This window comes from Panthera leo, chromosome C1 (genome assembly GCF_018350215.1).
Source record: "Panthera leo isolate Ple1 chromosome C1, P.leo_Ple1_pat1.1, whole genome shotgun sequence".
NCBI classification, from domain to species: Eukaryota; Metazoa; Chordata; class Mammalia; order Carnivora; family Felidae; genus Panthera; species Panthera leo.
This window is the reverse complement of record NC_056686.1, coordinates 149,831,365-149,855,381: the sequence shown is the minus strand read 5'-3', so window position 1 is coordinate 149,855,381 and position 24,017 is coordinate 149,831,365. Positions and strand designations below refer to the sequence as shown.

General features: G+C 36.1%; 1 protein-coding gene across 3 annotated transcripts in view; it reads right to left on the bottom strand.

Moving 5' to 3' along the window:
- Positions 1–22,472, bottom strand: part of PSMD14 (proteasome 26S subunit, non-ATPase 14) — a 98,626-nt gene extending 76,154 nt beyond the window's left edge. Inside the window, exons 1-3 of one of the 3 annotated variants that reach the window (XM_042948959.1) lie at positions 22,220–22,472; positions 15,879–16,002; positions 13,097–13,148 (exon numbers count right to left, since the gene is read on the bottom strand). In XM_042948959.1, coding sequence (XP_042804893.1) covers positions 13,097–13,144 — 48 coding nt within the window. In that variant the 5' untranslated portion in view covers positions 13,145–13,148; positions 15,879–16,002; positions 22,220–22,472. Of the gene's footprint in view, positions 1–13,096; positions 13,149–15,878; positions 16,003–18,383; positions 18,432–22,219 lie in introns of those variants that run through there. The other 2 variants (XM_042948961.1, XM_042948960.1) reach the window with 2 other exon arrangements.
- Positions 22,473–24,017: the final 1,545 nt, after the last annotated feature.

Sequence of the window (24,017 nt, the reverse complement as noted above, 5' to 3'; positions counted from 1 at the left end):
CACTGTGTCTGTCTCTCTCTCAAAAACAAAGATTAAAAAAAAATTTTTTTAATTATAAGACCAAGCAAGGAAGATATGGCACAGTGAGAAAAAAACATATGACAATTATTCCAGAAATCTATATTTCCAAATTACTAAACAAATCTTAAAATGTAATAATTACCAGTAAGTAATTTAAATCCTAAAAAATATACAAGACAGATGTTCAATTCATTCCATATAACTGCTACATGTAGAAATCTCAACACTTAAGTGGCCTCAGACTACTCTACATTTATTTAAGGGAGGGAGACATTTGAAAATGAATGTATGTTACCAGGAAAGTACAAAGAAACTTGCCAGTGTGTGCCAGCTTCATGGCCCATGGGCAATGAGCATCACCTGCTTGTGCCAGTCAGATCTCCAACCAACGTTACTGTGCAGGCCATTAAAGAAGCTGTTAATACTCTGGTTTAAAAACCAATCTCAGCACAGGGCAGAGCAGCAGATTAAGCAGAACTTTACATCAGTGGCAGGTCTCCCAAGTTCTCTTGATGCCACAGAATTCATAAGTGGGATCAGTATGTTCTAAAAAAACATGGTACTGCAAAAGGAAAAAAAGGTTCCACAGCATCAAGCAGTGTAATACTTGAAACCTCATCATCAAAGTGACAGTTTTCAAGTGCCATTTATGATGCCCTAGTCTGGAAACATCCCAGCTAACCCATCTGATCAAAAATTTCACAGATGGAAGCACTTGATGGCTAATTGGCAAGTCTATTATTCAAATAAAACAGCTCTCTGTACCTCTTCTTTCATTATTACAAGTCAAGGTACAACAAGACTGGTCATTCAAATTCGCTTAGTAAAGAGCGTCTTTCCAAAAGTAATTTTTTTAATATAACAACTTTATTTTGGCAGTCAATTTAGAGCACTAATCAATTTCTGAATAGTAAGGAAAATGTTTTATAAACTAAAAGGAGAAAGGAACATAAACCTTCTTTAAAAAGTTGTCCTATTTGTATACTCTGCTTTTGCCAATATGTCAAGGTATACATTATACATTATCATAGGGAATAAAATGAAATAAGCAGTCAATACCTAAATATTCTTAAAACATGAAATTGATATTACATGTCATAATGAAGAAAAATCCTCTCAAATATTTTAGGTTTCCTAAAAATTTAAAAAGCAAGCATCTTACTCTTCACCTACATTTTGCAATAAAAATTTCCAGACTAATTAAGATTTTTTAATTTATGAAGAAAGTAGCCAATGACAACACTATAAGATTATCTACCTGATATAGATGTTGTTGATATAGAATAGACTTTGGCATCAGACTTGAGTTCCAAGTCTAACTTCACTTCTTAGTTCTGTGACTCAACCCTATAATACAGGAATAATTATCCCTATTCATATAGGATTGTTATGAGGATTAAATGAGGAGATTAAGTACATAGAACACCTCACATCAAAACATGGGAAGCATTCGGCATCTGTCCATATTCGGTATAAGACCACTTCTATAAATTCTAGGGGAATCCTGATAACTGTAAAAATATGTGGGTTCTCTTTATGGAGCCATACACTTGCCCTAGACCCCACTGACAATTACATTCCCTCTTCGGAGTATTTGGCTATCTCCCTATATTGCTACAATTTTCACAGCCCTCAAGGAAACCCCTAAGGAAGAGCCTTGTTGAAAGACTGAACTATAAAATTTTCAAAGATCTCATTTAATCTATAACACAGAAATTAGGGGAGTGCCTAGGTGGCTCAGCAGGTTGAGCATCCATCCAACTGTTGATTTTGGCTCAGGTCACGATCCCAGGGTTGTAGGATCAAGCCCTGCTCAGTGTGGAGCCTGCTTAATATTCTCTCTCTCTCTCTCTCTCTCTCTCTCTCTCTCTCCCCCCCCCCCTTCCTGCCCCCTTCCCCATTTCACATTCTCTCTCACTCTCTCTAAAATAAAAAATTAAAAATTAAAAAAATTTAAATACAAATCAGAGGGTAAAATGGGAAGGAAATAATAGCCTGAAACTGTGGAACCAGGGGCAAACTAAAGTAAAATCAAAATGGTCTCCCTACACTGATATGGCTATTTAAAGATAACAAAAATATATTCTACTAGGTAATGAAATAAGCAGTTTCCATGAAGTAAAAGAACACCTTTTCTATAAAACATTAAAGGGTGCCTTACCAAAACTAGATTTTGTTAGTTTATCTACTTTTGATTGGCATTTTGCTTTCAATTAATTACTTAGGCTCTGGTGTTTAGAACGCTAGAGAACAAAGAACTAATTAACAGAGAGCTACCATAGGCAGGTAAGAACATATTTGGGTGAAAAGAGGGAAGTACACAGGAGTAAGAGAAAAGTGTAACTATCAAAATCATTAATTTATTCTTCATTGTCCCTAAGCCTTCCCATTGTGCTCAACATAGGCACTCAGTGTCCCGGCAGGAAGAGCCTGTGAAACCACCAGCAGTGTGAAGAGCAGTGCTGGGAAGCTGCCTGAGGGAGACTATTGCCCTGCTCTGGTGGCATATGCTTCCCCGGCACTCAACCCAGATAACACCCCACAAAGAACCACCTTGAATGTGTTGTGAGAGAGAACACTAACCATATCTGTCCAGATTTTAAATGAGTATTAGTATTTTATCTAGAGAACTGTCCAAATGGTAATATGATCTGAAAAGTTACAAGTTACATCACAAAAGTTTAAAACTGGAAACCCAAAGATCAGTGCTCCAAATGAGCAAGACGGCCAATAAATCAAATATGCAAAACAATGTTGAGGGTAGGGAAGAAAACGACATACACCAGATTTTCAAGATCGTAACATCCCACACATTTGGCATATTGAGATTACATTGCAATATCTTAGTTTCCTATATTAAACAGGGGTATCTTCTCTTATTTCTCATCCCATATACTTTTTCTACCAAAAATGGTATCAAATGTCTTAGTCCGTCATATATTTGACTTCAAATTTAAAGTTTTAATGTTTCATTTTTCCTCATAATTTTGATGCTCTATTTCATCAGAATGTAAGTTTGGAAGGCAATCTCACTGTAATTGAAAATAACTGCTCCCCAGGCCACCTGGGTGGCTCAGTCGGTTTGAGCATCCAACTCTTGATTTCGGCTAAGGTCATCATCTCATGGTTGTGGGGGTCAAGCCCCACATCGGGCTCTGTGCTGACAGTGTGAAGCCTGCCTGGGATTCTCTCTCTCTGCCCCTCCCCGCTCGCACTGTCTCCTATCTCTCTCAAAATAAATAAGTAAACTTAAAAAAATGGAAAACAAATTTTAATTAAAAAAAAAAGAAAAAAGAAAGAAGAAAATAACTGCTCCCCTTAAAGAACTCAAACAAAACCATTTATGGTAATTTCACATCAAATTAGAAGTTTAACATTCACAAGTGTCAAAGATTCTTCCCCTTGAAAGACCACTCACTAGAAAGTTCAAACAAGATGACAGAGAGTAACCACAATGCACCCACCAGGAATTTGTTTTCCTTTTACTTGAGAATCTCAAGAGTAGATTTGAGACCTCTCAAGTGCACCACATTTTTCATGGGGCTTAATATCTATTCAGCAGAATTACAATACAATGACAACTAGAAAGAGTATGCTCTAATTAGCTTGCTATTGACCTGACCTTTCCTAATTTTCTACAGTAGAAACACCAGCTCAAGTACATGAATAATTAGGAACTATACTTTAAAAATAATAGATTACCTGGCAAGCACAGCAAATGAAAAAAAAATAAAGGCATATTATATTTTTGCTTTGTTTCTAAAGCAAAATCACTATTTATTTGTAGTTAAGCAAAGAAAACAAATACAATTTCTTGACCCTTCCCTACTTCTTAATAGGCAGAAAAATGGCCAAATTAATCTACGAATGTTTAGAAGGGCTCTTTGTAAATGTTCAGAGGATCACCTAAGGATAGAATACTCAAAGAATCAAAGAAAAAAAAAAAAAAAGGTAACCAGAAGCATCCATCAGTATATAAAAAGTTGTCAAAACAAGCTAAAGAGCTCAAGGAACATATAAAAAAAAGCCTTCTATGAAAATCTGTAATTTACCTTAAAATAGTGCTGTAGTAGCCTTTGTCTCTGCTTCCATTCTTGCCATCTTACCTCTCCTCTCCAGAGTACCCAGGTTTTTAAAAAATGTTTCAAGCATTAACTCCTTTGCTGAAAAATCTCTAATGATTTCCCAACTCAGTTGGAAAAGCATCTTCTACAAGGCCCTACATAGTCTAGCCTCTGGCAACCTCTCTAGATTTATATGGAATGCCTAAGCAAAGCATGAAAAAGAAGTACTGAAAAATAAATTAAGATGCATTTCTGGTTTTGTTTTACTTGGTGACTTTTTTAAAAAGTACTAAAGGAGGGGTGCCTGGGTGGCTCAGTCAGTTAAGCGTCCGACTTTGGCTCAGGTCATGATCTCACAGTTTGTGGGTCCGAGCCTTGAGTCAGGCTCTGTGCTGACAGCTCGGAGCCTGGTGCCTGCTTTGGATTCTGTGTCTCCCTCTCTCTCTCAAAAATAAATCAGCATTTAAAAAAATGTAAAATGTTATTTAACGTCATTTAATGGTACTCACTGACTTGTTCTTTTGCTTATTTTTTGTTTGTTCATTTGTCTATTAAGAAGAGAGAACAGAGGCACCTGGGTGGCTCAGTCGGTTAAGTTTCTGACTTTTGGTTTCTGCTCAGGTCATGACTGATCTCACAGTTTGTGAGACTGAGCCCCACATCGGGCTCTTCTGCACTGTCAGAGCTTGGGATTCTCTCCCTCTCTCTGGCTCTCCCCCACTTTCACTTGTGCTCTCTCTCTCAAAACAAACAAATAACTTTAAAAATTAAAAAAAAAAAAAGTAAAAATAAAAAACAGTATATATGAAATAAAAGTTCCTTTTACCTCCCTCCCTTCTCATGAATTTGTGTTGGTTTATCTAGGCCTAAGGTAGTTGCTAGCTACATGTAACAATACATTTAATTAAAATTAAAAATTCAGATCACACTGGGCATACTTCATGGACTGAACAGCTACACGAGGCTACTAAATTTAAATTAACTGAAATTAAAATTAAGTAAAATTTAAAATTCAGTTCTTCAGTTGTTCTACTCACATTTCAAGTGCTTTACAGCCAAATACAGCTAGTGGCTATTGTACTAGAGTCCATATAGAATATTTCCATCATTGCAGAAAGCTCTACTCGATAGTGTTGCTGTAGAATTTGTTATACTTTTACTTAAGTTACGTACCCTTTAAAAAAGTATTGTGTTTTAAATTAACATTAATGCTTTCATATTGTATATGTCTCTACAACCTGACTTTTTCCCTTAATATGTTTATAAGTCTAAGAATCTAGTCCATTTTAACTGGAGTATAATAATTCCATTCCATTATATTCCAGTAACACATTTTCCCACAGACAGAAATTTAGGTGTTTGCAATTTTTCAATAATCTAAACAATGTCATAATAAATATCCTTAAACATGTGTCCTGACACATGTGTGTGAGAATTTCTCTAAAGTGAATAAATGGAATTGCTGAGTCACAGAAGTCAGGGCATTTTCAATTTTACTACTTACCCGTCAAATTAATTTCCAAAGTGACTTCAAGCATTTACACTCCATACACAGTGTGTTCATTCAACGTATATTTATGGTTCTCTATTTGCCACGTAATGTTCTAAAACACTGATATACAATCCTTAACCAATTCTCACACCCATACTGCACACCCACACCTAACCAAAGGGAAAAAACTTATGTGAAAATCTTTGCTTTCCAAAATCTTAACACTTAACAGACTTTTGTGTTTTTTTTGTTTTTTAAATTTTTTTAACGTTTATTTATTTTTGAGACAGAGAGAGACAGAGCATGAACTGGGAAGAGCAGAGAGAGAGGGAGACACAGAATCGGAAGCAGGCTCCAGGCTCTGAGCTGTCAGCACAGAGCCCGACGCGGGGCTTGAACTCACAGACCGTGAGATCATGACCTGAGCCGAAGTCGGACGCCCAACCGACCAAGCCACCCAGGGGCCCCCAGACTTTTGTTTTTAAAAAACTCTAATACTTGTTCTAATTTTCGTTTCTGTGATGTACAGTGAAGCGGAGTATCTTTTCCTACTTGCTGGCAGTTCTTGTTCTACAAATTGCCATTACATGTTCTTTCTTCTGAGGTTGTCTTTTATTGTCTTACTGATTTATGATTCTGCTAAATGTGTTGCAGACAAATGTGTTACAAACATCTTCTCTATCCCTTGTCTTTTAAGTTTGTTTCTACAGTCTTTGTTGGGACAAGAGATAGTAATGTACTGAAGCAGTCAAATTAGCAACCTTATGAGTTTTGCTTTCCTATTCGGAGGTCATAAAGGCAAAATTTTCTTCTAAAAAATTTTATGGGGTCTGTCTACTGTGTGACTGACACGTTAGTTTATTTAATCCTTTTAAGAAACATCTATGGTAGGTATTAATCTCATTATAAAAATATTGAAAATTTTATTGTGGTAAAAAACACACAACACAAAATTTATCATTTAAACATTTTTAAGTATACAGTTCTATGGCTTTAAGTACATTCACATTATTGTGCCACCAACACCACTATCCATTTCCAGAATTTTTTCATCTTCCCAAATTGAAACCCTGTACCCATTAAACACTAACAACCACATCACTAGGTCTCCCAACCCCTTACAACAACCACTCTACCTTCTGTCTCAATGAATTTGACTAGTACTTCATATAAGCAGAATCACTCAATATTTGTCCTTTTGTGACTGGCTTATTTCACCTAGCGTCATGTCTTCAAGGTTTATCCATGTTGAATTTGGTATGTCAGATTCTTCCTTCCTTTTTAAGGCTGAATAATATTCCATAGCATGTACATATCACATTTTGTTTATCTACTCATCTATCAGTAAGATACAAGTCGTTTCCACCTTTTGGCCACTGTGAATAATCCCATGACCATAGGTGTACAAAAATCTTTGAGTCCCAGCTTTCAATTCTTTGGGATATACACGCAGAAATAGAATTACTGTGTCATATGGTAATGCTACATTTAATTTTTTGAGGAACCACCATACTGTTTTCCACAGAGGTAACATAATTTTATATTCCTACCAGTAATGCACAGGGTTCCAAATTATCTACATCCCAATCAACAATTGTGATTTTCTAGTTGTGTTTTTTGTTGTTGTTGTTGTGTTTTTTTTTTGTTTTGGGATAACAGCCATCCTAATTGGTGTGTCTTCCAAACTTATAAAGTTTGATTTTCATAGTCATGTCTTCAATCCATGTGCCATACATTTTTGTGTATAGAATAAAGTAGGAATCTACTATTAGTTTTCCCCCAATACAGAAAGCCACTTGTTCCAGCATCATTTAATGAACAGGCCTCTCCTTCCTAATTTTTAGTACAATTTCTATCACAAATCAAGTTCCCATATATGCATAATTCTACTTCTGGACTTCTTAATTGATTGCACTGATCTATCTACATACCAATATTATACTACTTGAGGCATATAATATTAAAATATATTTTGATTTTTGGTAGAGCAAGTTTCCTTTTCCTTTCTAACAATTTCTTTGCTATTTTTGGATTATTTTTTTCCTATATGAATTTCATACTTTTTAAAACGTTTATTTTTGAGAGAGATAAAGAGCACCCTTGGGGGGTGGGGAGGGAGAAACAGAGGGGAGACAGAGGATCCAAAGCAGGCTCTGTGCTGACAGCAGAGGGCCCAATGCAGAGCTCGAACCCATGAACCACGAGATCATGACCTGAACAGAAGCCAGACGCTTAACCAGCTGAACCACCCAGGTACCCCACCTATATGAATTTTAGAATCAGTTTTCTAATTCCATGAAAATGCTGGTTGATATTTTTACTGGAACTGCACTGGATTTATGATTAAATTGGAAAACTGGCATCTGATATTAAAACTCCTTATCTATGAAAATGGTATTATTTCTTCATTTATTCCAAGTATTTTTTCCCATTACTGTGTTAATCCTTTCTATAAAACATTAGACCAAAATTCAAAAGACAAACAACTGAACAAACATTTCTACTCAAAGACCCATGGAAACAGAAAACTCGTTATTAGTTATGTATACAAAAGCCATACACTGCATGGATTTGAGAGTTATAACAAATACACTAGAACACATCCAATTCAGGAACTTATTTTGTTTAAATCACGCTACCTGAAATACTCCTTCAAAATTCAGCTTACATCTCACCACTTTCAGAAAGCCTCCTCTGATCATTCATCTAGAGTATTGTCCATTATTTTTGCATCTGGAAATCACTAAGGGCCTGTATCAGAAAAGATACCGACTGATAACTTACTTATAGGCAACACAGGTCTGCATATGTGCTTAGTTTGGCCTACATCATGTTTCTTAAAACAAAAACCAGAGACCAAAATAATTAGGACATTTCACACAAAAGTCCAGGATTTCTGACTTGCAGGTTTTTCATTCCCTCTCAGGGACCCAGCTAACAAAGATCTCCATGCTTCCTTGATTACCAGGACAGGCAAATCATACTTAAAGCTTCCACATAAAAGTGACCTATTAATTTCCAACTCACATTCCATTGGTCAAAGCAAAACCATGTTCAGGCTAACTTAAAAAATGATGGAAAAGTAAAATCCTACTATGTGCCTGAAAGGTTAAAAGTCAGAAGTATTTCATATAATTGAGGACTCTGACTTCAATCTCTTCCTTTCTATCTATTCTGCAAACTACCACTAGAATTACTTTTCAAGAATACAGATTGAATTACCTCGTAACTCTGCTACAAAAAAAAAAAAGTTTATAAACTATAATGCCTATGGGGAGAAAAAGTAAGAATCAACAGGAATGGCATTCAACCCTTTCACAATCTACTCCAAATTCATTTACCAGATTCTTTCCTCATTGTTTTCCCTTACATCACTTATTCTCCAACATTTTGAATATGTGTTGCCATATACTCATTCCAAAGTTTAGCTCAAACATCATCTTCTCAATTCAGTCTTATTTACCTTTACTGTGTAAAAAGTTAGAAACCCCACATCCACTCTACTTTCAAATCATACTGTTTTTAATGAGCACCAGTATCCACTCAAAGTAGTTAATATGTGCCAAGCACTTAAACATAATTGCTATGCGTCTACTAAAATGTAAGATACCTAGGTTAAGTAACAATGTTCTTAGAAAATCAATATACTGGCCTAACAATTTCAAATACAAGACAAGCCAACAGATGCTACCGACATTTTACTTAAGAATTCATTTACTTCTGGGGTGCCTGGGTGGCTCAGCTGGTTAAGCATCCCACTCTTCATTTTGGCTCAGGTCATGATCTCATGGTTTGAGTGTTCAAGCCCCACATCAGGCTCTGCACTGATGGTGCGGAGCCTGCTTGGGATTCTTTCTCTTTCTCTCTCTCTCTCTCTTTCCCCCCCCCAAAATAAATAAATAATAAAAGAAAAAAAAGAAGTCATTTACTTTTAAGCTTGAGAAGATTAAAATCTGAAAAGACTGCCCTGTTTCTAAAGCTAAAATAGACCCAAAGACTTAAACTAAAACTTTAAGAGACTGGAGATTATGCTTTAGCTGTACCTATCTCTTGAGTTTTGTCCTCACAGCTTGCAGAAAGGTTAGTAGTCAAGACCTAAGTTGGGATAGTTATAAAGACAATCAAGTAGCCAAATGCCAAATTTACAACAGTACATGCATTTAATAAATCATCTCACGTCTTACAGTAATTTCATGTTTGTAAGCACGTTAGCAAATAAAAAAATACATTTGAAATTTAAAGCCACTAGTTTACAAATTTTAATAGTTCTAATAAAACATCTGCTTGTTTCTACTTCAAATTACTGATAGGTTTATATAGGAGACTGTGGATAGATTTAATGATGTTAGCCTATCACTGTTCAAGTATTAACATTTAAAAATGTAATATTTAGGGGCGCCTGGGTGGCTCAGTCGGTTAAGCGTCTGACTTCGGCTCAGGTCATGATCTCACAGTTCGTGGGTTCGAGCCCCGCATTGGGCTCTGTGCTGACAGCCCAGAGCCTGGAGCCTGTTACAGATTCTGTGTCTCCCTCTCTCTCTGCCCCTCCCCTGTTCACGCTCTGTCTCTGTCTCAAGAATAAACATTTAAAAAAAAAGTTTTTTTAAATTAATATTTAAAAAAAAATAAAGCTTCTAGTTGTTTTGTAGGTATGGACACAATAATGAAGAACTAGGAAAAAGTACCAAGGTAAAGTTTTAATAAAGACATTGTGAACAGTTTTAAAATAATGAAGCCCAGTGAAAAGGGAACTAAAGTAGGCCAATAGATTTGGCAATTTGAGCAATTCTAAAATAGTAATGGAAGAGGCCAGTATATAACCTCACAAGAGTCGATAAAGGTAAGGAAGTAGAATCTTTGAGTATAAGCTGTTGCTTTAGAAATTTTAGAAATAAATGTAAGAAAAGGCTTAATGGCAGAATGCAGTGAAGTTTTGTTGTTTCTGGATACAGAAGACAAACATTTTTGTAGGCAGAGAAAGGGGGCAATTGAAAAGAGCAAAGTTTCAAGAGAGGATGGGATCAGAGAATAAGTGGAAAGATTAGCCACGGAGAAAAGAAAATCACTTAATTTCAGAGACAGTTAAGAGTTGTTAAGATGAAGAACTCTGTTCTGTTCGTAGTCTCATGTTTTAAAAGGACCATCTGCAAACTTACCAGCAAGTATTCTGCCCCTATTTATAACAACATTATGACTTTTCTGTTAAATGGTAAGAAAGTAACATTCCCCATTTATTTTTGGAGGGATAAAGCAGCTTATGTCTCCTTTTTTAATTTTATTGGCTACTATCCATTACTGAATGGAAAGAGTAGTTATTACCAATCCAAATATCTTTGTCTTTATTAAAAATAAACAATACACAACGTTTTATTCCTGTTTATTGAAAAGTAACACGTATTTGTTATGATAACATTATTTGTTATTGTAACACTTGTTGCAAAAGTAACACTTAAGTATTTGTCAAATAAGTCTAGAACAAGAGTAAAATAAAATGTTAGGAAAAAAAATCATTGCACACTAGTATTAGATAAAGGAGAGATCACAGAAATTAGCACTCCACAAATTCTCCCTTAAGAGTTTGTCATCTAACTGGGAAGATGAAACACATACATGAAATAACAGATTCTCAAACAACATATTTTTAAGTTCAAAAAAGAATACAGAGGACACATGAGGCAATTAAGTATCAGAAACCAAGGAGAAGTTATTGAACCAAACTTAAGCTTTTCACTTACTGCAAAGGTTTGCAGTGGTCACTGAGATACAATATAGCTCAATCTGTGGTCAATAAAACCTTATTTCACGTCCAGAAATTTCCCCAGCATGGATTTGGATTTCCAGCATGGATATATAATTTATTGCATCTAATGCTTAAGAAAAATTACTTTGGTATTTAAATTTGCTGCAACTTCTACTAAGGCAAAAAAAGAAAAAGAATTCTACTAAGGCAATTACCATTGCCTACATTTTGCAGGTAAAACTGCAGTACCTACATACTACCTCAGCTCACTTCTGACACTTTCATATGCCTTAATGTTGTTATTGCTCATTTCAGAATACATTAGGGAATTCTAGAAGTTATCTAGAATGCTTATAAAAGTATGGACACAGTTTTGGAAGGGTCAAATTCAGAGAGGCTCAGTCCTCTTAGAATGGATTACACAGCTCTTACAAAAATGAAGAATCATAAAGAAACATGCTGACAGTAAATGAACCTGAGAAATATTCAACACTAATAAAAGTAAAAACAGCTGATGTCTACACAAGGATGCAATACAGAATCACAAAATGATTCCAGTTTTCTAACAGGAGAAAGTTTAGTAGAAGCCATAATAGATCTACTCAAGGAATTTGGGTAAAAGTGCCTCCACACTGAAAACACCATGAAATCCCAAACAAAACGTTCTTTCACCAAATACAGACTATTTTAAATGAAGGAAGACAAACTCACTGCCAGTGATACAGAAATGAGGGAAAGCTGGTAACTAAAAAAAAGGGTTATAAGACAGGTTATAAAAATATTCTCAGGTCTACAAACCAGCCCCAACAGAAGGCAAAAATAATAATAATAATAATAATAATAATAATAATAATAATAATAAATAAAAATAATTAAAAAAATATATTCCCGGGGTGCCTGGCTGGCTCAGTCAGAAGAGCATGCAAGTCTTGATCTCAGGGTTGTGGGTTCAAGCCCCACACTGGGTGTAGAGATTACTAAGAAAATAAATAAACTTTAGGAAAAAAAAATTCCCAAAATTTGGTCATTAAACAACATATTACATAAAAGTCTCAGGAAAAGAACAACACATAGTTATCACTTTTGTGAATGGAGGACTGGAAAGATAATCAGTGCAGAACTCAAAAAACGGCAAAAGTTTCTTCTTCAGCTAAAAGCAGAATAAATACTTTGAGACCAAAAAAAAAAAAAATCTATCTACAGACTGTTTGCCCAACAGCATGAAGGTAAATATAGTATTAAAAGTGAAAACAAATTTAGTTTTAATAGGAATGTAAGAAACCGTATATACCAAATTTAAAAAACAAAAGAGATATTACATATTAATTCACCCATGTATCATAACTACTATAAGGAATCCATCAGTTTTAAAATTGTACATACATTCTATGGGTCAGTTTTCTCAATGTTGCCAAGAGGATGCCATGTTTACTTTTTCATGTGTTACTTCTACATTGTAAACCCAGAAATAAGATATTTTGAGTCCTTTTTTTTTTTTTTTTTTTACTAAAAGGCAAGATTGATAACCTCACATACACTCAAATTTTAAATTAAAAAGTAGAAAATTCTTATTCCTAGGAGAAAATAATTAAGATAATAGAAAATGTTCTCCACATGTTATTTACTGTTGCAATACAACAACCAGCAATAAGGTAAGCTTCTTACCATAAGGTTATCTGTGAGACAATTTCTTGGGAGTGATTTCTTTCTCTTTGGGTAACTAGAGAAAGACATGCAGTTTACACACACAAAAAATACTAACGGTCTATATATACTAACCTGGCCCAGTCCAGGCATACCTCCTCCAAGTCTAAGAAGTCTGTCCATATTTCTAGGAAACAGAAACAAAGGAAAACGTTCCTAAGCACAAAAGTGTTTACTCAATTGCTATCTATATAATTCACCTTCAGTCACTCAGTATGTCAAAAATATTGGTGGTAATTACAACACAACATCAGACTTCCTGTTAATTAACACCACATATTAATTCAAGAAGCTGTCTTCCATGCTAATTAACAGACCTTACTTTACTGCTTTGGTTTTGGGTTATCCCCGATTTTAAAGACAAGCAATCTTAGCATACTTTCAAAACTTTGCTATCATTAAGTTAATTATATTTTCTCATTGTTATCTAATAAAGTACCCGAATGAGGAAAAAGTGCCTGAAATGCTTATCATATGTATGATTGAATTTCCTTCAATTTGTCCAGAGTATACAAATAAAAATCCTCACTTTTAAATTAAATTTTAACATCCTCATTAGTAAGTTCTGTGCTAATTAACTTACAGCTTGTCAGTTATCATCAAAACTACATGTGAAAGACATTGTGAGCAGATTATGGATCTCTGAATTAGCATCAAAGCCTTTTTTAAAATGAACTCATTATACTAAAAGAAATATTATAAAGTAAACATTAAATGCATGAAGATAGTGTTCTAGAACCTACGCAGACATTTTGCATTATTTCAGATGTTGTGTAGACATATACCTTTTTCACTGAGGAAATTCAACTGCTGTCTCAATTATAATTTTAGAGTTAATCAATACAAAGATTAATTTTATCAATCTAGAATAACTATAGAAGACATTCTTATAAGCTTGAAAAACTCAGAAGAAATCAAAGAAATAGAAAGAGTACCAATATGGCCTCAAATGAAAAAAAAGAGTAACCAAATTATAAAAAATTAATACCAGTACAGCTAAATGTTAAATGTTAAACATGGCAATGAAGCACTTCTTCTACTTGAAAATCGCTAGTGCCTTAAAATTTCCTTTTCTTTCTAAATATATGCTTTAGTGGGGCGCCTGGGTGGCTCAGTCGGTTAAGCGTCCGACTTCAACTCAGGTCACGATCTCGCGGTCCAGAAGTTCGAGCCCCGCGTTGGGCTCTGGGCTGATGACTTGGAGCCTGGAGCCTGCTTCAAATTCTGTCTCCCTCTCTCTCTGCCCCTCCCCTGTTCACGCTCTGTCTCTCTCTGTCTCAAAAATAAATAAACGTTAAAAAAAAATTTTTTTAATTAAAAAAAATAAATGTATGCTTTAGAAAATGGTATTACAATTTATATTCTATATTAAATGCTAACAAATTAGTCATCTGTTCATGTTATTTTACTAGTTAGAACTGCTATACAAACTAAAACTTAATAATATACTCAAGATCATTACAGCCTAATCATTTTTGCTGAATCTTGCTAACAATTAACTTCTATATTTAACAATGTTAATACTCTAAACTTTACTCAAGTCCACATATAGGAAACTTGCACAAATGATATAGGCATGGAATCTTCACAAAGTGAATACTCTCCCATAATCACCACCTAGATAAAGAAACAACATTATCAGCACCTAAAAACACCTGTCATGCCCCTTTTTCCAGTCCCTACCACCACGCAAAGACAGAATTCCAACTTCTAATGGCATAAACTAGTTGTTTTTGAATTTTATATAAACAATTTATAAACAACTTTATATCAACAAGTCTGTGAGATTCACAATGGATAAATTCACTTTAAAAAAAGAAAGGCACACAAGAAAACTTGATAGTCCAGATAAAATTTCTTCTTTACAACGTTAACACATCCTCCTAATAGCAACATTTACAAACAAAATCTCCATCAAATTCTCATTAAAATTCCTCAACTCAAATATAGCATTCAATACATGGCACTTTTTAAAGTCTATAAACGGGGGATGGGGGGAACCTGAATATTTTAAAATATTAAAGACATTTCTCTAGAATATATTACCAAAGGAAAAAATTCTTTTGTATCATTTCTAGCTTATAAACTTAAAGAAGAAATGGTAAGAAAACTAATAACATACAGTATACTTTAGACATTATATACATTCCAGGCCAAAGTCGATTCCCAGCTGTGTTCAGTTTATCTATTTCCCCTGTGTTGTTTCTGATGACTTTACACAGACTCCAGATGCTGTGAATATACATGAGCGATGTGGGGAGCAGAGGGAAAGAAAATCTGGCAGGTCAAATTTGTGTTTCTAGCAAAATTAGATGTCTCAGCAAACAGGAAAAAATATTTAACAAACTAAAACAGTTTAGATAACATAATGAGGTTTAATAAAAATATTAACATTTGGAAATGAAATACATTGATAAAGGTTCTAAATCACACTACTTTTTAAAAAAATTTTAATGTTTATGTACTTATCTTTTGAGATAGAGAGTGAGAGAAAGCAAGCCAGGGAGGGGCAGAGAGAAATCCCAAGCAGGCTCTGCGCGGTCAGCATAGAGCCTGACGTGGGGCTCAAACTCATGAACTGTGAGATCATGACCCCAGACGAAACCTAGAGTCGGAGTCACCCAGGCACCCTAAATCACACTACTTTTTAAAAGAGTTTATAGAAAGCAAATAAGAACAAAAATGCTAGTTATCTAAATGACTTTCATGAGCTTTAAATCTGGTCATCTATCACTTATTTATAATTTGATGTATGTTAAAAAAAAGGATACATTTTCTGTTTTTTTTAAAAGATACATTTTCATATATCATATCCTAAAAACAGTAGGCAAAAATTATATACATTCTTAATTCTCACCTGGTCAGTAACTACAACTCTTGTGGTGTTAAGCTTCAATTCGTTGTTTGACAAATTTCTTCTTAAGCTCCTGCTAATACTGACAGGTATAACTTTTCCCAAGTACTTTTTTTCTCTCTCCCTCCTAGAAAAGTAAATAAGATAAGATATGATTACTTTGAGAACAATGGAGGAAAATATGCCAAGAGCTTTAAACGAAGCAAAATTCCTAAAATTGAAATAGAACTCAAAATTGATTTTTAATCACCAACTTCAGAAGAATATGGAAGAAATAGCATCCCAGAGAGCTACAGAGCAAAGGATTGACCCCACATCCAAATTTTGTTCCTAAGTTTCTTTTTTGAGCAGTTTTAGTTATATGTAAGGATTGACATTTTATGACTTTTAGTCTTTCTAGAGGTGTTTCAAAGACCAGAGAAAACTTACTCATATTTTTAAATAGAACATTCTATTGTGCAATTACTATATAGGTCCACTGCACATTACATACAAACCTATGATGTACTATGGAATCTTAGTAATGTTATTTTTCCTATGTTTCAAAGTTTGCTATTTCATTATCATAGGAATTTGTCATTTCTTAGTCAATTATTCCCAACTACACCAAAAAGACTAAAAAAAACACCAAGAAAATGGAAGAATAAGAATTATCCAAAATGATGCAATAGTGAAATACATTATTGCTATTGCTTAATCCTTCACTTCTTATTGTGCTGTCCAAAGCATTTACCACTTTTCAAAAACACATAAAGGACAAGAGACATCACCTTTGTAGTCTTTTAGCTTTCATTTGAGCACAGCTAAGAATTCAGAACTTTGCATATTATACTCATAATGTCCAAGAGAAAACTGACAGAGAAAAAAAGTTTCGCAATTATTAGAGAATCACAAGGTGAATGTAAAAAACAGGTAACACTCTAGTCTCTAACAATAACAATAAAATTGGTGTTATAAGCCAGGGTTTCTTCAGCACTGACATTTAGAACCAAATTTCTTGTTACAGGGGGCTGTCTTGTGCATTACAGGATGTTTTGCAGCATCCCTGGCCTCTACCCATTAGGTACCGTTAATACGTACCAAGTCGTGATAATCAAAAATGTCCCCAGACATTGCCAAATGTCTGCTGGAAGGGCAAAAATCACTCCCAGTTCAGAACCACTGATATAAACAAAATCTCAGGCTATACATCTTCAAATGACAATACCCTAGATCTTCTCGATCTTAAGAACTTCTTAAGATCTTAAGATCTTCTCGAACTTAAGAACCAATCATCGCTGGAAACAGTTTGGGAACTCTTCAAAAGTTCAACAAAGAATGATCATATGACCCAGCAATTCCACTCCTAGGTATATATCCAAAAGAACTGAAAATAGGTCTTCAAAACAAACTCTTGTACATGCAGATTTACAGCATCACTATTCACAACAGCCCAACAATGGAACCAACCCAAATGTCCATCAAAAGATGGAAGGATAAACAAATTCACATGATGGAATATATGGAATATTATTAAGCTATAAAAAGGAATGTAGTACCATCACGTTATATTATGAATGAACCTCAAAACATTATGCTATATAAAAGAAGCCATGCACAAAGGTCACAAACTGTATGATTTCATTTATATTAAATATCCCAAATATATGAATCCATAGAAAAGGAATGCAGATTAGTGATTGCCAGAGGTTGCAGGAAAGGTGTAAAATGGAGAAACTGCTTAAGGGGTAAGAGATTTTACTTCAGAATGATGGAATCATTTTGGAACTAGATAGTGATGGGGTAGTTACACAACACTGTGAATGATTTTGGCTCAGGTCATGATCTCACGGTTGCTAAGTTCCAGCCCCGCATCAGGCTCTGTGCTGATAGTGCTGAGCCAGCTTGGGATTCTCTCTTGCCCTCTGTCTCTGCCCCTCCCCTGTTCACTCTCTCTCTCAAAAATAAACAAACATTAAAAAAAATTTTTTTAAGTGGATCAATGAGTGAACAATATTTCTAAGACTAAAAAAGAAAAACTTTCTCATCTGGTTGGGAATTCAACAAGAAGGACTTCATTACACACTATTTTACAACAAGAACCTGTTTTGCTAAGAGATGTACAATGATGTTGATGAAGCTCATATGTGGACAAATGCTGAAGTGTCCACAAAGATGAACAAAAGTAAACAGATAATGTAGAATGAAAAAAATCATTGGACTAACTCTATTGGTGTTTATAAATCTAAAAGCAAAAAACATTTTGTGAGCAGAGATGATAGCCATCCTCTCTTCAATAAAATTATGAGCTATCAATGTTTTCAAAAGTACTGCAATTGGGAAATGGAAAAGTTCCAGAAATGGATGGTGGTGACAGCTGCACAACGTAAATGTACTTAAAGCCACTATACATCTAAAAATGATTAAAATGATAAATTTTATGTTATGCATACTTTATATATATGAGGGTTAAGAGCTATGACTCTGTGTTACAAGTGCCAGGACTCAAATCTTGTCTCTAATACTTACTAGCTCTGTGTCCTGGGGTCAGTTACCTCCCTGAGACTGTTTCCTTATCTGCAAAATGGGAATAAGGACAGCATCCACCTTATACAGTTGTTTGGATTAAAGAACACAATGGACATAAACAACACTTAACATAATGCTTGACATATAGTGAGTAAACAAGGAGTGCTAGCAGCTCTCCTCAGCACCACTTTCCTTAGTATGGCTACAGTTCATACACCAAAGATTTTTCTTCCCACATGCTTTGCCACTTACTGAATTTCAAAACAATAGGTACATTTCACAGTACTAAATGAATTACACTGGAGAAGAGGGACTTGAATTTTGCAGATTTTAGCAAAAGGGTTTATAAAATTAAAGTGTTAAACTATAACATAAAAGACAATACTTCCAATTCTTCAAAATAAAAGCCATACAGGGGCGCCTGGATGGCTTAGTTAAGCGTCGGACTTCTGTGCTGATAGCTCAGAGCCTGGAGCCTGCTTCAGATTGTGTCTCCCTCTCTCTGCCCATCCCTCTCTCTCTCTCAAAAATAAGGAAGGAAGGAAGGAAGGAAGGAAGGAAGGAAGGAAGGAAGGAAGGAAGGAAGGAAGGGAGGGAAGGCAGGCCGGCCATAGAAAACTTCTATGGATCTAAACCAAGTTTTTACACCTACCAAAAAGCAGAGGACCCAAGAGCTCATTCACGATATGATTAACTTTACTTAAAACATTATCAGATAATATGAACAAAGCGTTTAGCTGTAACTAATATGTCATATATAATGTTTACAATCCAAATTGGTAACAATACAAAATAAGTATCAGTACTTTCAAAAGGTTGTACATCAAAAGTGGATGATTTTCGGGGCACCTAGGTGGCTCAGTCGGTTGGGCATACGACTTTGGCTCAGGTCATGATCTCAGTTAGTGGGTTCAAGCCCCACATGGGGCTCTGAGCTGACAGCTCAGAGCCTGGCGAATGCTTCAGATTCTGTGTCTCCCTCTCTCTCTGCCCCCGCCCCCTGCTCATGTTCTATCTCTCTCGCTCTCAAAAATAAATAAACATTTTAAAAAAATTTTAATTTTTTTTTAAAAGGTGATGATTTTCTACTTCTTCATCTCTCTAAGTTAGTATCTGGTTAGAACCTGATACAGTTAGATTGTGTTCCTGATGGAATTAAAATAAATCAATTCTCAAATACTTATAGGAAATGTATGGAACTATGAATAACTCTAAAAACAGATCCTTCAAAACTATCTTAATCTGGATTTGGAATGTGGCAATTTTTTAACTCTTCAATCTTTTCACAAGGGACAAGGGACACCGTTTTCCTAGTAATTCATAAAATTCAACAAATCATGAAGGCCTTAGTTGTTCGAGTTTATCATTGTTTCTTAGTTCAATTTTCATTTTTTACTCCCCAATCCATGCTACAGTTACATTACTTTTCAGACTGATGCTAAATCCTTTACTCCATATTTGTGATCTCACTGTATTTCTAATTCCTCTACTCTGATTTGTGGAAAGTAATTGGAAACGTTTTTGACTTTCTTAAAGGCTTTCTTCAGTGGAAGAAACAGAGTCGATATTAAACTTTTAATTATATAAATAGGATTTTGAAAGCAAGATTTTTCCATTTTAGAACAGTAAAGATGGAACTGTTACAAATATCTTTTCTTGTGCTGTCTCCTAATTACAACTTTCAATTAAACATTCATTAAATACAAGTTTCCCCCTCTTATCCAAAAGCAGAATGTTCCTATGAAAACCTTCCTAAGTGGAAATGGTATAAATCGAAGAAAACAGTTACCATTTAGTAAAAGCGAAAATCCTCTTCAGATTTCTATCTGTTAGCAATAATGGGTATAATGCAGGTCTTCTGTAAAAGTGAAGTGGGGTAAAGCTAACTTTCAGATAGCAGGGAAAACCTGTACTACTTTGTGCATAAGGTGATACAGAAATAGAGCCACTAAGAAACTCAGTAACTTTCACTCAAAGAATCTATACTCTATCTGGGAGGAATGATATAAACCCATAAAAAAATACATATAGTGAAAGGCGGCAGGGTAGAGCCAGAAAGGCTCTGAAGGCTATCATACCTCAATTTGAATCTGGGCTTTATGACCTACTCTCGGTACGATCTGTAAAAAGTTACCTTCTTCTCGTCTCTAGACTTCATCCATAAAATGGGATAATAATCTACCTCTTGGAAATCAGTGTAAGAAAAAATACAAAGCACCTCTTATAGCGCCTGGAACATTTATAAAGTACTCAATAATTACTGCTATTGTTATGATCATCTTAGAGCCAGAAGCGATTATTTAATCCAATTCTCATTTTACAGATGGGGACACCAAAATATCACAAAGCAGGATATGAATGTCAAAGGAGTGCAACAAACTGGGTATATGACAAGATCATTAGTAATAAATCATGTGAATTTTCAGGTCAGACTTTCAGAAGTGGACACTGAATTATGAAATGAACACTGCTGTATAATGGAAAACAAAAGCACAATCTCTTGTTACTGATAATCAAACATAGGTTGTAAACCTACATACTAAAAACAAGGTTTACATCACAAGCATAAAAATAAACGCAAAAGTAAGCTTTACATTAAAACAGCAAAATATTATTTACCAAGCAACCCTGAGGAGAAAAAACAATTTCTCCCAAAGTCAACAGGTGAGGCTTCATTGAAAGATGACTTCAAAACTGTTTTCTGACAATATCCAGGGTTTTCACTAAATATCACTTCACTGAACACAACTTAACTGTAGTTAGTGTCCCACTTCTGTTAAATTTGTTTAAAACATATAAACTTTAAATGAGCCAGTTGCTAGCCTTACTGGACAAAACAAGAAAGCCACCATTGTGTTAATTATCTCCACTAACATTGTATTCAGTTCTTTTTTGTTATTTCAACATTATAGTGACTGACTTATTCCTTTACTCATAAACATTAACTTAGTAATAAAAAACATATTTTTGTAGCAATAAAAAAAAAAAAAACTTACACCTTAGAACTGCATTTCTATGCTAATTTTTAAGGCTTCTTCCCTGCCTTTCCCATGAATCTTTATCAACTTTTAAGTTACCATTTTTTATTTCAAGACTTTTTCATTCGGTCACCAAATTTACATTCCAACTCTTCCGAAAAGTTTACATTTTTTTCTTCTCTTGACAGACACAAAAGTACGTCCCAAGGAAAAGTTCCAAGAGGTAACACAGAGCAGATTTCTACTTTACCGAAAACAGGAAATGCTACCTATTCACCAACAACTACTCAATTAGGACAAATTGAAAGTAAGCTAAAAAGCATAGCCGAAGAACCACACTTTGCTTTGGAAAGTTTCAAGGCTAAACACCAGTGCATCTCTGGGGTTTTTGTCCGGTTTTTGAAGGGAGCTGAAATCTTAACACTAAGAAAAAAAGGGGTCAAGGCCCATGGGTAGCACAAGTGATAAAGCAAGCATGCCTTCACTGAAAAAGTTAATTTAATTCTCTCTCCCTTGTTTCCTCTACCTTCTTTGAAGTTTTTCAACACCGGAGTAACTATCAATAGAGCACACACACACACACAGAGGCCATACACAAGGATTCTCCTGGTGTCGGGAGAAGAGGGTCCCCCAAATGTGATGAATTCAGCGAAGCAGAAACTCCTGGAAGAAGGAGACTACATCCAGAGAGGCCCGAATAACCGGCGAGGAGTACGAAGGAGCCTGGACTCCTCCGTCAGGGCCCAGGCCTCCAGCGGCAACCCGGCTGGGCAACGTGACTCAGGAAGGCGCGGGGCCGGCGGCGGCCTAGCTCGGCTGCCTCCGCGGACCTCCGGGGCCCTGCCTTCCCCGTCTTACCTAAAAGCGGGCGGGGACGGGAGGCCGCGGTCTGGATTCTCGTCTCCCACCTGCGGTGACGCGGAGGCGGCGAAGACGGCAGCAGCTGCAGCGGCGACTCAGACTCCGCCGGGCTCTGGCTCCGCGAACCGGCGATGAATCAGCCCGATTCCATTCAAAAGAGTCGCCCGGGCCTCCGCGGCGAAGCACTTCCGGGTTCACTCCTCTGCTTCGGCTTCCGTTCCCCCGACGGCCAATTGGAGACGGCTCGGGAGTTCGGCGGGCGTCCCGGAGGCCTGCGCCACCCGGACGGCGCGGGCAACCCCGCTTCTCCAGGCGAGGCTGGGAGGGCGGGACGGAAGTTAGCGCCCGCGCCGCTCCCGCCCCTCAGACATTCACCCTTTTCTCCCCCCCCACCTTTTTCTCCCCCCCCACCTTTTTCTCCCCTCCTCTTCGCGTCCAGGCCGCGGTCGAGCTCTGGGACGCCCGCCTACCGGGCCCAGGAGGTGACGGGCTAGGAAATGTAACTACAGGGTTGCAGAAACCAGAACCCCTTTCGTTTGGGTGTTCACCACGGTCCTACTCAAGAACTGAAAGGTTCGTTTGAACTCGGTCATCTGAGAAGCAGAAAAGGGAGGGGTGTAAAGAGAGGGGAAATCGGTCAGGGGTTCTTTTCCACACTGCAGTCTACCCGCCTCCTTGTTTTCGCCGCTTTCCAGGGATTGGATTTCAAGGAAAACCAACGTTTCCCAAATGTTAAATCCACCTATTTTAAGCCCAATTTACAGGGCTCAAAAAAAAAAAAAAAACACTTACTGACGTTTCTCCATAGAATTAGTATCAATAACGTTTCACCCATTATCTGCTCTGTGCTAGGTTTTCAGATAGCAAAACCACCCAAGAAATGACTGATTACTGACGAATTTATATCATACTTCGCAACAGGCTCTGTTTAGGGCAACATGTTCACCCAGTCCCTCTCACTTTATCAAATATATTCCAAATAATGAGCATCTTTAAAGCATTTCTAAATCAAAAATGATGAATCCCCTGGATAGAGGGAAAGGAGGGATTACAGCATCTGAATCCAAAGCTACTTGAGTAGGCATAATTATACTGAATTTCCCTCTTAAAGATAGTCCATTTCTATCTAAAAAAAAAACAAAAAAAAAAAAAACATGGGTTATTTTAACCATAGGTAATACTATATTTGGATCAAAATCTTTATGTTTACCCCCAAACCTGTTCCTCTTCTATTTGCTTTTTTTTGGTGAATGAGCCTATCCTTCAACTGGTTTCCCTAATCAGACCTACGAGTTGACATTTCCCTCTTATTCACCTATTCCCACTGGCCTCCCAACTAATAACCCTAGAAATCATGAAGGATTTAAATCTATAAAAGACCTTTTCCGATCACCACTCACCTTTTACCATTCCCTCTGCTTCAACCTTAACTCAAACCTTCATTACTTTTTTCCTAGAATGCAGCAATAATTTTAATCTCCCTGCCTTCAGTTTGTCCCCCTTCAATGCATTCTCCATTTAATTAACAAAGATTTTTTTTCAGCTACATAAGTACAGTCATGCCCCTTTGCTTAAAATTTCACCAGTGACTCCCCCAACAATCAATACAAAGGTCAAAAATCTCTCAACTTTGTTTAGAACACTCTTGCTTCCAGCCATACTAAAGTATTTAGCTAAGGAATGAGATGTCCATAGGGTCTATGAAAAACTCTGAGTCATTCCTGGGAATCTAGAGGTAATATGCATGCTTAGGGGCATGTGCCTATCTAGGGCCCTGTGAATGCTGGGAAAGACC